This window comes from Apostichopus japonicus, chromosome 8 (assembly GCF_037975245.1).
Source record: "Apostichopus japonicus isolate 1M-3 chromosome 8, ASM3797524v1, whole genome shotgun sequence".
Classification (NCBI taxonomy): domain Eukaryota; kingdom Metazoa; phylum Echinodermata; class Holothuroidea; order Aspidochirotida; family Stichopodidae; genus Apostichopus; species Apostichopus japonicus.
The window spans coordinates 7,270,489-7,284,782 of NC_092568.1; the positions used below are offsets into that span (position 1 = coordinate 7,270,489).

General features: G+C 36.1%; 1 protein-coding gene across 6 annotated transcripts in view; it reads left to right on the forward strand.

Moving 5' to 3' along the window:
- Window positions 1-14,294, forward strand: part of LOC139970919 (dynein axonemal heavy chain 6-like) — a 71,853-nt gene that overhangs the window by 15,850 nt on the left and 41,709 nt on the right. For 5 of the 6 annotated variants that reach the window (XM_071976988.1, XM_071976987.1, XM_071976989.1 and 2 more), the window contains 14 exons: window positions 2,706-2,879; window positions 3,728-3,946; window positions 4,639-4,725; window positions 5,177-5,376; window positions 5,938-6,170; window positions 7,221-7,411; window positions 8,342-8,422; window positions 8,735-8,893; window positions 9,369-9,490; window positions 9,703-9,874; window positions 10,905-11,009; window positions 12,357-12,478; window positions 12,991-13,065; window positions 13,660-13,716. In XM_071976988.1, coding sequence (XP_071833089.1) covers window positions 2,706-2,879; window positions 3,728-3,946; window positions 4,639-4,725; window positions 5,177-5,376; window positions 5,938-6,170; window positions 7,221-7,411; window positions 8,342-8,422; window positions 8,735-8,893; window positions 9,369-9,490; window positions 9,703-9,874; window positions 10,905-11,009; window positions 12,357-12,478; window positions 12,991-13,065; window positions 13,660-13,716 — 1,997 coding nt within the window. The remainder of the gene's footprint in view (window positions 1-2,705; window positions 2,880-3,727; window positions 3,947-4,638; window positions 4,726-5,176; window positions 5,377-5,937; window positions 6,171-7,220; window positions 7,412-8,341; window positions 8,423-8,734; window positions 8,894-9,368; window positions 9,491-9,702; window positions 9,875-10,904; window positions 11,010-12,356; window positions 12,479-12,990; window positions 13,066-13,659; window positions 13,717-14,294) is intronic. The other variant, XM_071976992.1, reaches the window with a different exon arrangement.

Below are 14,294 nucleotides of genomic sequence, written 5' to 3' on the forward strand. Positions count from 1 at the left end.
TATAATACCTTACACTGACATGGTACAGTGTTGTTGATGATCCCCGTGAGATTGCAGACAATTATAGCAATGTTATATACCCAATAACTGTTTTCGTTTTGATGGATTAATTTTAAAAGTTTCTCTCTTCGTCTGCCTGAAAAAAAAGTGAGTTTACATATTGCGTCTGATACTGTTAACAACATCTTATACAGTTTCTTCTTGTGTATTTATGTTTTACATAATCAAAAGAAAATTGTTCAATTATATGTATGATTGCACACGAAATGTTTCAAGTTTTTGTTTTATATTCTAACATGATCATTACACAACTTTGAATCTTGAAAAGAACAACAATATTTTTGTTGTTGCTAGAACGGGACTCAGACCAAGTGACCTTGGTGTGACAGGTCATTTACTCTACCGACTGAACTGTTTTAGTCCATAGTTGGTGGAGATCCCTATAAAACCTTTTTTTCTTCTCTCAGTCAATTTTTTAATACGTTCTTTAATACATACTGTCTTACACCCTTAATCTTTTCATTTGATAAAGAATCTCTCTTAACACCAAAACCTATCGGTATAAAAGCCTACATAACACAAAGCTTATGATGTACACCAACTGCAGTAATTGTTTCAGTTATATCCGATCTCTGCAGACATGCCAACATACTATTGCAATATTTGAATGCAATGCAATGTTTATGCAATACAATGTTTATCAGGGTTCTGCCCAGGGTGGATTGAGTGCCGGCAGGACTATCTAAGCGGAGCGCCACCATCGGTTGGCGTGGAGCGTACAAGAAAATTTTGGGTTTTGGAAACCCCCCAGATGGCCGGAAACGGCCCTTCCCGATTATTCTGAGCCACATGTAGACAGCTTTGAAATGAGATCTCATGTCTGGAATTTTTCATAATTAATGAAAAAAGTTAGGACAAATATCTGGAGCACCAGAGTACAGACCAGCCGGTGGTGCCTATTAAATAAATCATTCAGGCTGAGATGATAATTTTAGATGGACAGTGAGTGAGAGTCCACTCCCAAATAAATATTGTTTCCATGTTCTTGTAGAAAACGTAAACTCCGAAAATACAATTAGTTGTGATTTTGTAGTTACGTGAGATCCGTTATAACCGCCGAGGTGGTTAGGCTATTTGCTATACACTTAACTATGGTAGGATATTATTTTTTCGGTATTTTTGGAAATGCTAGAAAATACTTTCTTTTCCCCCCCGCTTAACACCAGATGTGGTCTTACGGTATATTCATAAATGGATGCACTAGAGCCTTGTTTACATGACATTAGTTGCATTTAGTACGATATGCAAGTTTGGCGTGAATTTTTCGAAAGTGCTTTGCTCGATCTTTCGTAAAATTTGAAAGGTGTAGCCTACCACCTTTCCGTACACAATTGGTACACAATTGATTTTCAGTTTTCTTTCTCTATACGGTCAAGTGAATAAGTTGTACATTGAGTATAAACTCATCGCGAATGCAAAAAACGATGCGGGGATTTCCAGCAGACAAATGTTTTCTTTGCGGGATTACTGAGTCAGTTGAAGGGAATCCCGCACCTTAGTGGGAACACTGAACTGAAGTCAAATTCATACGAAAGAAAACGTTTACTAACCAACATACAATACAAATATAAAAGAACGTGGAATGGCAATATTGTTCAAAACATTTCTCGCGAGGCTGATTTATTACAGCAACCTTCCCGTGCTGTATACCCTGAAGCTTGCGAAATAGCCATTGTAAGTGGGTTGGGGACACATCATTACTCGTTGGTATTGTGACTAAAATTGCGAGCACGCTCTCTGAACATTTTCCTTTTGTTTCTGAAACTTTTCTTGTGAAATTTTACTTTTTGTTTTTTTTTATAGATGTACTTATTTGTCCTTTGTGTTTTTTTTGTAGTTTTTCGTCCCGTTTTTTTTTTTGTCCGATTTTTTTTTTCGCCAGCCGGGCTGGATTTCCCGGGAACCTGGTTCGGACTGTTCGCAAGGTTTTCCAGCCCTTGTCACTCGTGCCTAATGCAATATGATGTAAATTTACCCGCTACGAAGGTTAACGGCCGTATGTGTACCAGCTAGCTGGATAGTGCCTGTGTCTCGCGCGATAAAAATAGATATAAATGAAACTATCAAAAGTACGATCGGGAGTTGGAAACGGAAAACAGTCATTGGTCTGGAATGCGGAACTTGGTAATTTTTACTAAGTATGACACTGTGATGTGTTGGATATTTTGAACAGTTATGAACTGGATTTCCCCTAGTCTCAAACAGATTGTTTCTGTACGTTCGACCCTCCGGCTATGGAGCTGTTTTTTGGAGTTCCTATCGAAAATAAGTGCCGGTCGGAAAAGTCACTCAGGCAGATTGTGGCGGTCGGTAATTCAGCGTGCTGGTCGGGCCCGACCGGCGCCGACCGGCAGCGGCAGAACCCTGGTTTATGCAATTCAATGTTTATGCAATGCAATGCAATACAATGTTTACGATACAATACAATGTTTGCAATACAATAAAATACAATGTTTGCAATACAATACAATGTTTGCAATACAATACAATACAATGTTTGCAATACAATACAATACAATGTTTGCAATGCAATACAATACAATACAATGTATATGCAATGCAATATTTGAAATACTTTGTAACCCTTATAAAGGTATACCTAAGTAAATACCAATGACACTGATATTTGGTCATTTCGATTACAGGTGCGTGCCATGCAGTCGATGCAGACCTCCAAGAGAAAGGGAATGATTAGGGTATTATCCTCCGATTTCCAGGCGTCTTGTCTCCCTTATCCGACACAGGTCAACAGAGCCGTGCAAGCTAGGCTGCCGGTCATAGCTAATAGGAGGAATGAAGACTTACTCAAAGTCATCAAGGTACCGATATTCTATAAAAATTAGAAAAAAAGAGTAATTTATTTATGAAATTATTTAGCTAAAACTATAACTAATTTCTATTACTAATATGAGCAATTAATAGCTTAAAAGCTTACTCCTAAAGATTTACTCTTAATCAAGTTCTTTGAGTTGAAGTAAAGCACATATTCATTATACACATATCATTTTGCATACCTAGGAAATAGTATAACAGAATGGTTTTTTTGTAAATTTCTTGTGATTTTCTTGAATCTTTTACTTCAGCTCATGTCTGAAGTTCATTCCTGGAGCCAAAATGAACACTTCTTTGATAAAAGCTTTAAAAATTGTTTTCAACCTTGTCATTTTCGTTTGTAAATGTTGAAATTTCCAAGATAAATGTAATGCTTTCTTAATGTGTATGATCAGGAAAACCTGTACCATTTACTTAAACAATTTTTAACAACCAGGCAATGTTGAACGTCTGAATGCTACATTGGTATGGTCATACCAAAAAAAATTATGGTCATACAAAAATGCTTTCTTAATGTTATAATCAGGAAAACCTGTACCATATTACTGTAACTTTTTTTAACCAACCAGGCAACATTGAATGTCTGAATGCTGCATTGGTATGTCATGAACCAAATTTGTGAGACTTTTCAGAAGATATCCATTTCTTGAAGTCATTAATTAATTAATATTAATTAGATAATATATGTTGTCAATTGGCACATCAAAACTGTTACCTGTACATAGTGCCTCTTGATAAATGTTGACACGATATCTTTTACCAATCTCATCTGATGCTGCAAATTGTATGTGTTCGTTCTTCTCCTAACTCTCAATCTTAATTTTTTGTTTTACAGAGTGCCACCAAGAAGCTAGACCGTAGCCCTCATACGGTAGAGGAGTTTGTCGATCACCTGTCGTTTCTGTCTAGGATGGGCGCAGAATTACCGAGCCTCGAGAAGGAGTACGTAGTGGTCACCAGGCTCTTCACAATCGCTCGGGATTTTGACGTGATTATTGAACCAGAAGATTTAGCCCTCTATCAGACACTGATGCCTAGCTTTCAACATCTCAAGGTATAAGGCTACGAGATTGTCATTATCATGAGTACTGACGAATGCGCCAAAAAATATTCGTTAATGTCTTAATTTATACTGAAATAATGTCTTAATTTAAAATAATTTCTTCATTTATACTGTATTCTGTGTGTGTTTTTGTCCCTTCTGTTACTGTTACTTGTCATTTAGCCTTTGAAGAAGATCTTGCTAGGATTGAAATGTCAGGCCAACTTGCTTTACAGATTCTCTTACACAGGCTCTCTAGTGGATAAGCAGTTTGCTAACAGTTTTATTTTAATGTCTTAATTTCGGCAGTTATTTCCGTGTTGCTTTTTGTAATTCTACTACAATTTTGAAAATTGTGCTTCGGAGATCCATGGTCTTATATCCATGTTTAAGTATTAAGTCCATTGACTAGAGCCTTGATTCCCCATCACCAGGATGAAGAGATTCTTGAAAAAGACGTATCAATTTGCAAAGAAATAATTGTGGAAGAGCTCTGTATACTTGCCATATCTAAGACACAGAGGGGTTTTGTAAGTTAGTTAATTTTCAAGTGGTTGGATTGATTTGATGGTTCTGTACTTTTATAAACAGCAACAACAAAACACAACAACAGTGACACAATGCCATACTTGCTTTCCGCAGCCGTCACTTATAACTTCATTTTTTTGGTTTCTGATCTACTTCTTTCTCCGTTCCATCGTCAGTCTGTTATCATTTACTGCGAAGCTAAGAAAGATGAAAATATTGCCAAGTTCAGCGATGATCTCAACAGTCACATCAATAGCCTGCAGGTCAGTGAACTATTATGCTTTTCCTTCTTCATTCAAATTCTCCAGCATTTTTGTACTTTCAGTGATTATGTACCGATTCTATTAGATCTTGATGTTAGTCATTACTGAGTCAGAAACATGTAGACACACTTGAGTGATGGATGTTTCAAGAAGTCATCACCACATTAGCTGAAACCTGAATTATCTGTCACGTGTCATCAGAACACGGCTGGAGCTTGCAGATTAATAATGTTAAAAGTAATTTAAACTTATGTTCTTTTTTTCACACTATGCAACACCTTGTAGTATATATTGCCCAATACAAAACCAAACAACACAATATAGTATAGGAAGTTGGATGTATCTCCATGTTTCCATACCCGGACACTCTCCAGTACAGTTGTGTCCATGTGATCGAGGTATTTACCATTAGTTCCAACCAGTTCACTTGTTTTTTGTTCTATATTTAAAGAAAGAGGCGTATGAAATAAGATCGAAGCTTCAAGATCCAGCACTTCTCAGCCCTGATACCATGGTTATGGTTGCCATGGAAAACTTGAAACTTCTGAACGATGCTCTGTCGGTCCTGACTACGAAAGCTCGCAGCTACGCCAGCTATCAGGACAGGTTCGGGAGTTCCCTCTCCAGACAGAAGATCAGAGGATATCAAGAGTAAGTAAGAGTAAGAATGATTGAATCACAGGAGACCGTGGCTACAGAAGTATATCGATTAAATGAGGATTACAAAGTATGGACAGAAAGGTTCCATACATGATGTACCTTCAGGCGCGTAGCCAAGGGGGGGGGGGCGACCGCCCCCCCCCCCCTTGAGCATATTTTTTTATAATATCGCTAGTAATTTCAAAATAGAAAATGCTTAGATGCAAATTACAAGGCCTAGGAAGTGTCATTTCCAGCAATCTGGGAGGCATTTTCGGCCAAAATTTTCTTGTAGCTTCGGCCAACCATGCATGGTCCTGGGAAGTGCCATTTCCAGCGATCTTGGAGGCATTTTCGGCCAAAATTTTCTTGTACGCTTCGCGCCAACTTATGGTGGCGCTATGCTTAGATAGTTTGCCTACAAGCTTCGCCCCTCCCTTGGCAAATTCCTCACTACGCGCCTGTGTACCTCCCGGGTTAAATGCAATGGTAATATGGCATCACATCTCCCTTAAAAGGTATTTGAGAATTGATTTTTTTTTAATCAGATTTTGTGACATCTCATATTTGCAGAGAATCTTCATTTACTGACTATGAAGATGCAGGTATCAGCACCAAGCAGGTCTTAGATGATCTCTCGGAGATAGAGAGAGATTTGCAGCTGCGCAGGCTGCTCTGGGAGTCGTCCGACGAGTGGGGTAAACTGGTAGCCGATTGGACGATCACTCAGTTCGACGAACTTAATGTCGACGTAATGCAGAAGAATGTTAGCAAATTCACACAGACGGTCTTTATGCTTGAGAAAGGTAAATTTATTAATTGGCTTCTTTCTTATGATATCAAAGAACAGGATTTTTATGTTTTGGTTTTTTTTGGTTAGCTCTACCAATGATTTGAGCATTATTCAAAGTTCTTGCCATAATCATATCCTCTTTGCAACTAATTGACTTTTGACATTGGTAGCTGTAAGATTAGGAAAACTTCTCTAGTCTCTGTGATTTGGTTAAAATAACTCAAATTTGCAAATTATTATCTTAAAATACACTTGACACTTGTTCTTCTTTCCTTCTTTGGCTTGCACTAATCGGTACAGATTTTGAAAAGTATTTGAAAAAATAATCTCAAAAATGTATTGGTTAATGTGAGATGTTGTGTTGTTTACATGCAGAGAAAACATTTTTTTTTTTTTAATAAATGTGGAGGTAATCTTCTCGTGTACACTATTTCTTCTTCCCATGAAGTCAATCTTCCCCATTTGACTTATAAGTGATGCATAAACAAACGACTCTACCACTATGACAGTAAATAGAACATCCTACCCCTTTCCCCCCTTTCCCCTTAAGGTAAAAGAGAACAATACATTACAGCGATTATGAAACAAACTGGTTGTGTTATGTTTAAACATAATACAGCCCTCGTCCAGTTTAATGAGATGCTCATTGAGCTACTACATTTGCCAAAATTTGGAAGTATATTTTGTAGGACATCTTTTTAGCTTCTCAATCAGTTGAGGTTGCTATCACTTTAATATTATTATCTTGTAAATTATACATGGATTCTTCTCACTTAACCTCAAAACATATCAGCTATGTTATTTTGTGTGTACCTTTTTAAAAAAGGTTGACTTAAAGTGAAGACTGCCCTCAAAATTTTATATGTACAGTAGGTGCTGTAAGTTCTACAATACCTGAATTGAAGCTCTGATGTTAAAGGCTATTAAACAATATCTTTAACAATCATTGCATGGCAGTATACATTTATAATTACAAAAATAGCTTGCTGGTTTAGATAAGTTGTGAGTTCTGAGAATCTAAATGTCAAACGCTTCCATCTGAAAAATTACAATTTATGTACAGGTCTTCCACCTAACGATGTTCTTCCAAAGTTGAAAGAGAAAGTCTTAAATTTCAAGCAAGGCATGCCAGTCCTGGTAGCATTACGAAACCCAGCCCTACGTCCACGCCACTGGCAGGAGATACAGAAGCTGATCGGCAGACACATTGTCAGGGACAAAAATTTCACACTAGGAAAATTCTTAGAATTACAGGTATTTGGGAAACAGTTAACATTTTTTTTGTTTTAAGAGTCCTGAAATTTGTTAGTGAAGAAATGTAAGTTTGTGCACACCCTCATTATAAAGAGAAAGATTATTCATAATGGACACCAATTTTAACGTGATGCTAAAGTATTAAGTAATTTACTGAGTACCTCTTGGGGATGATATTTCATATTGTGATGTCACAGAGATAGTAATTATGCATTTCTGACATATTAATCAACTGATGAAATCAAAACCTGGAAAATTAGACCTGAAGATTATGTACACCACTGCCAGTAGCGAGATATTAATTAGTTACTTCCAATCAACTGATCGGCTACGAAAACAATTGATCATAATTGTCTGAGTAAGGTCCTTGGTAACATCCAAGAAGGGCCCTGTTTGAGGTCTTCATTATTGCATAGTAAATCGATATGCCCATGAAGAATGTTTCTGGTACCCCCCCCCCTCCCACCATGATCCTTTCCCATACCCAACATTAATATGCATTTATTTTATGTAAAGAGCTGTCAACATAATTTCACATGGTAATACTATGTTTCTTTAAATTAGCATATATTGAACACAGTAAAGGGATATTCTTCTAACCCTATTTTGGAGGGGCCCCCAATTAACCCATTACGTCACCCTCACCATGACTCCCACACCCAGTCATACCTACCATACAAATGTAATAAGGTGTTATCTGACCATCCTGTTAATTTCTCATCAATCTTTGATTAATGGGACAGTATTTTGTGCCATTTAATATTGTTGTTAATTTGTTGGTGATTCATGATTATCATCATCATCATCATCATCATCATCATTATGATTGCAACTAAGTAAATTGTCATTAGTATTGGTGTTGCACGCAAAGTTTCTGGGTTTTTTTTTAAACCCTTCTCTAATGCTTTCTCTTATTTTATTTTTATTAAGTTGTTTCACTTCAAGGACAACATTAACGACATATCTACACAAGCCAGTAACGAGGCAACTCTGGAAGTTATGCTCAATAAGGTAAATAAGCTTCTTTTTGTTTTACATTCTGGTGCTATTTTCATTTAAAGTTCAAAGTTACGTCAAATAATTAAAGATTTTGTCTCAAAGTAATCTAAGTTCTATAAAAGATAAATTTGGGTCAAGTAGTTAAATGTACAAGGGAGAACTGACTGGTGAAGGAGGAGAAGAAAAACGTTTGGTGTGAAAGGGATTCATAGCAGTGTCGTCAGGATTACAAGTCTTGCTTTAGTCAAGTGTATGTTCGTGTTTCAGTTATATCATCAACTATTTAAATCTAATTAATTCTGTGTGTTGCATCACTTCTAACAGGTGATAGACCTATGGCAAACCACAGATTTCCGATTGAAGCCTCACAGCGGTAGAGATTTCATGATCATTGCTGGTGCAGACGACATCACCGCACAACTGGAAGAAAGTCAGGTCACCATAGCAACCATAAGAGGCTCAAGATATGTGACACCAATTAAGGTACCGATAATCACACCGATGTGAATTCACCATTTTCTTTTTTTTCTTCTTTTTGGTAAAAGAATAAAGTAATATGTTGAATATAAAGCTCAGAATTTTTTCTTTTTTTTTGACCTTCTAATTGGATGTTCCTCCCATTGTTTTGGTGAAATAAGCTGCTAATAAGCACACAAAGGAGAAATCATGAAATCTTTGAGGTTTCACTTTTACACTTTTATGGCATCTTATGGGTAGTTGAGAAAATTCAGTGAACTTACTATGAGCATTACTACTTGCACAGTAATTGTGATCCTGCAGTGACGTTTTATATAACTTCTAATGTTAAAATACTGGTGTAGTAATAAATACATTCTTGTTAGCTTCTCAAATATTCTAATTTTGTCCCCTTTTTTCTCCTCTCTCTCTGCCTCATGTTACTTTCTTTACCATGAGATCTTAATGAATGTACCTTTCTGTTTTTTTTTTCCAATTTCAGGGACTGGTCGAGGAGTGGGACAGAAAACTAAATGTGTTCGCCAGAACGTTAGAGGAGTGGATGTCTTGTCAGAGAAATTGGCTCTACTTGGAACAAATCTTTATGACACCTGATATTCAGAGGTAATTACACCCAAACAGTCTGGATTATTTCTCAATCGCAGTCGTCACCATAATGCCTTTGATGACATATATCTGTTCTCTCACCATGAAAGTTTCTTTCAGTTACAAAACAGAATCCTTTTTAGCCCCTTTAAAAAAAAATTATTTGATTTTACAAACACCGAGTGAGCCACTTCCAAAATATCAGTTAATTGTTCCTCTCTCTTCGACAGGCAACTTCCAACCGAGGCTAAACTTTTCGCTCAAGTCGACAAAACTTGGAAGGATATTATGAGACGGACAGAGGATCACCCCAATGCTCTGAAGAGTGCTACCCTCCCCGGGGTACTAGAGATGTTACAGGCCAACAATTCGTATCTGGAGAAGATACACAGATGTCTAGAGGTAACATTTGTTCTTTTTACATGGTAAAAGATTTGTTATCTTCATACATAAGCCATAAAATTATACTAATTTATCGTTCATAAGGAAACTTCAGAACGGAATACTCGGTTTGCTTTTCTTCCATAGAAGGTCATAAATTCAACAAGGAATACTTATAGTGACTAGCTTACTATTTTAATCATCACAAATTGTAGTTGTGTGGCATAAAAATGTTTTTCGATTAATGACGACCACTCTCTGGCTTTTATGAAATGAAACTTTGCTTTGATCCCTTTATTATACGGTATTAAAAAGTACTGTGGTGACGTGGCACCCTCTAGCAAAGGAATTGAGATTTGCAACTAACTAAGGGCTAGATAGTTCAGTTAATTGGTAAAACTGAGGTCATGGGTTTGGATTGCATTCTGGCCACGCAATAAATTCTGCGTTCTTTTGAAAATTGTTAATTATTTCCCAGACAGTTGATTTACTTATGTTGTTTTAATGCTATGGAAACTTGTGTCAGATTTTTACTTCTTTCAATTTAACTATACTCTTAATTTATTAACCCTGTGATCTTAAATTTGAAATACACCACCTGCACTTCTCATATCCTTTTTATGTGATTATCTAAACCAGCATTTACAAATGGTTTCAAAAAGTGCTATTCTTATCTACATACACATAAAAGCAATGCAATGCATGTTTTTTTTTATATAACCTCCTTTGTATTTTTAATAACCTCTTATTGTTTTTTACTTTTTTTTGTTGGAATTTTAGAATTATTTTTATAAGGTTATTATTTGTTTTCACTGTATTTATTCCCTTTTTATCGTTTTATATTTTTTTGTGAAGCACTTCGATACTTTTTGTGATTTAGCGCTATATAAATGACGTATTTAATATTTATTTATTATTATAAAAGGCATAGTTTCACAATTTTCTTTTATGGTTTCTTGTCTTCAAAATAAACAGTAAATGTTCCTGTGGTAATTTTCAAATAGATAGATGATTTCAATTTTTTGCCTTCTCCTTTTTTGTCAATCTTAAGGATTATCTTGAAACTAAGAGACTCGTCTTCCCGAGGTTCTACTTTTTGAGCAACGATGATTTATTAGATATCCTAGCACAGAGCAGGAATCCAGATGCCGTTCAGGTAAGTCAAAAGCAGTAACCTTCTTATTTAAAGGCATTGAAGACTCGCCCAAAACCGCGTGCGGCCATCTGAAAAAGTTAACTTTCTGTTGCTTGCAAGTGATTTTTTTTCGTGTCGCTACAAAATGCAGACAGTAATGAAACGTGATACCTTGTTATCTTTTATCTAGACCTGAGATGTCCATCGCTGCTATGTACACTGTGTTGTGGGTGTTGACCGTCGCTGTATGTATTGACTGTACACTAGTGTCTAATTACCGACGGTAGCAGGCTGTGTGTGTATTTTGTGGGATCGATGGTGGTGTCTAACACTTCTGTTACACCTCATTCGAAACCAGGTCAGATTACCGGCATGAGAAGTTTCTTTGTGCGCGAGTCTTCAATGCCTTTAAGCAACTGCTTACTTCCTGAAACATTTGGTAGGCTCATGAATCAAAGAGGGGACGGACTTCTATATGATATAAAAATGAAAGCTGCTTTTTTTTTTACTTTGTGTACAGTAAAATTACTCTAGGAAGGAGGATCATTGACCAGTTGCTAAGGGTATACAGTGGTAAAACGGTTACCAGTTCACTCTCAGCAAGGGTAGAGCAAGAGTGTTGAGGTTGTGACAAGATTTGTCTAGCTTGTCGCTTGTAAATAATATCAAAACCCAGTAGGTTTTGGGATTAAAGTCAATTAACTTTTTACAAGTTAATTTTAATCTATTAATTAACTTTTCTGATTGTCTTTTGGTAGTATTTCACTGTCCGCTTGTAACTTTTCCACCTGAACCTCAAGAATTAAATCAGGATCACTCTGTCTGACTTCTTTATGTTAGTGAAGATCACTCTTTGTAGCTGCTTCTCTCTGGAGTACTCAGAAAATAGTCTGATTTGCTCTTTAAATATTGATAGCAAATTGGTTGAAATGATCTTAATTCTTTTGTATGTATGCGTGCATGTATGTATGTATTTTAGATCCTCCTTCTAATCATTGGCTTATCAAAGCCACAAGCTGACCGAAGTCAGTCTCTTAGATTCATATTTAACGTCCATGATTATGAATTGTCAATTGTCAACAACTCTGTAACTGGACGAAATACATTACTCTTGGAGTGACTCGAACTAGAGACCTTATGATTGAAAGGTACCGGCGTTAACCACTGAGCTAACACTCCACACTTGTATTGTGCTGTCAGTTTGTAACCCATCATCTCCTTCCATACTCACCGGTATTAAAGTAAATTATTTCTCGAAAGTCCTCAATCTCCCCTCCTTTCACTTTCCTCATCCTTTGCAGAAAGTTGGCTCAATTATTCCCTGCTTGTTCTTCTTCTTAACTACCAACTTTTTTTCCCCACTTGCAGCCTCATCTGGTGAAATGCTTTGGAAATATCAAAACTTTGGAGATAATTCAAGAAGCGAGGTTACCACCGACTGTGAGGACCATGATATCAGCAGAAGGGGAAGCCATTGAATTCATGCCAAAGTGAGTTTTTGAATTTAATTCAAGAAAGACGGACAAAATTGTTTTTGTATTGCACAGATGCTGCGCAAATTAATCACACTGAATTATGAAATAACAGTTCTCCCTAAAACAACCTATATATTTGACAAAATTGTGTTTTCTATTGCACAGATGCTGCAAAATTATTCACACTGAATTATGAAATAACAGTTCTCCCTAAAACAACCTTTATATTTGACAAAATTGTGTTTTGCATCATTGCACAGATGCTGCAAAATTATTCACACTGAATTATGACATAACAGTTCTCCCTAAAACAACCTTTATATTTGACAAAATTGTGTTTTGTATTGCACAGATGCTGCAAAATTATTCACACTGAATTATGAAATAACAGTTCTCCCTAAAACAACCTTTATATTTGTGAACAGACCATTACCAGCACCTTACACACAGAGGTTACTTTCACTTATAATTGGTTAAATGTCTCCTTTAAAATGATAAATAATCATTCTCTGTTATTTTCTCTTCAGGAACCTTCGAGCTAGAGGACCTACAGAGCAGTGGTTAGGAAGTGTTGAGTCGGCCATGTTTGACACTGTCAAGAGGTAAAAACATGAAAAGGAGGAAAAAACATCCTTTTAATATCATTAATATGCTAAGCATAGAATTTAAGTAAATGTCTTTCACGAGTAAAGAGTTCTCGTGTTTCTATAAACATGGGGACACATTATCTTGGTGCAATTGTGCTACGTAGGACCTAAGGATTATGCTCTAATGTTGTCGATATTTGTCATTTATCATATGGCAACAGTGATTTTTTCACTAGGTTACTCCATTATAAGACACTTCATCAGCTTGTCTGTCCAGGTTTACGTATCAGACATTAGAAAGCAAAAATTATGAATTTTAAAGTGTATTGTGGTACTTAATTGATGTTCCCTTTGCCTTGAAATTTCAATGTCATTCATGTTAAATTTGTTAAAAATCTCGACCAAAACTTTGCCGGAACCAAAGTTGGTTGTTGAAATGTAATCTATTTCTTATCCAAAATAGAACAGTCTACAATTTGTCAGAAAAGGTTAATTATTCCAGATTGATGAAGCTGGGTTTGCTCTTTGACTAATCTTTTCCCCTCTAAGATGTTAAGCTAGTATGGTACCCATTGTTATCCTTACATCTCATTTTGTTTTAACTTCCAGACACATAGAGTCACTCAGTGAAAACAAAGATATTAAAAGACCTTGGAAGAAAAAAGAGTAAAGAATTAAAAATGCTCTTTTACTTTTTTACTCTGCTTTTGCAAATTCATCCATTTTGAGATGCTGAATGAAGCATGCTTTATCATGCTTAGTTTATAGTTTGGTTTTTATTGAAATATATTAATTTGCATTTATGCTAAGCAACTTGATATCTCTCTTGTTTTGCACTTTTAAGGCAATTTGATTTTACTTATTTGAAATTAATTTTGCTGACAAAGCCCCTCATGTGTAACAAGAGAGAAAAAATATCTGAAGATGTCTGTTTTTATTGTCTGATTTACCTCTACCAGAACTTACTCTCAAATTACCAGAGAGAAGATAAACTTTCATCGCATTTTAAAGACTTCTTACAACCCTGTTTGCTAGTAGGAACCCCTTGTTTTGTTTTTTCTCCTTATTCATCACTCAACAGTGTAGTGGTTGAAAGCACACAAATTCACCAAAAGAATAGAGATCTCTATATTGTAGAATGCTTTATAATCTGTGCTTTCACAATTTTGGGACTTTAATCTGTCTTTTTGGACAGATTTGATAAATCATCTTAATTTGAGACTTTTGGGAATTTTAATCAGTAT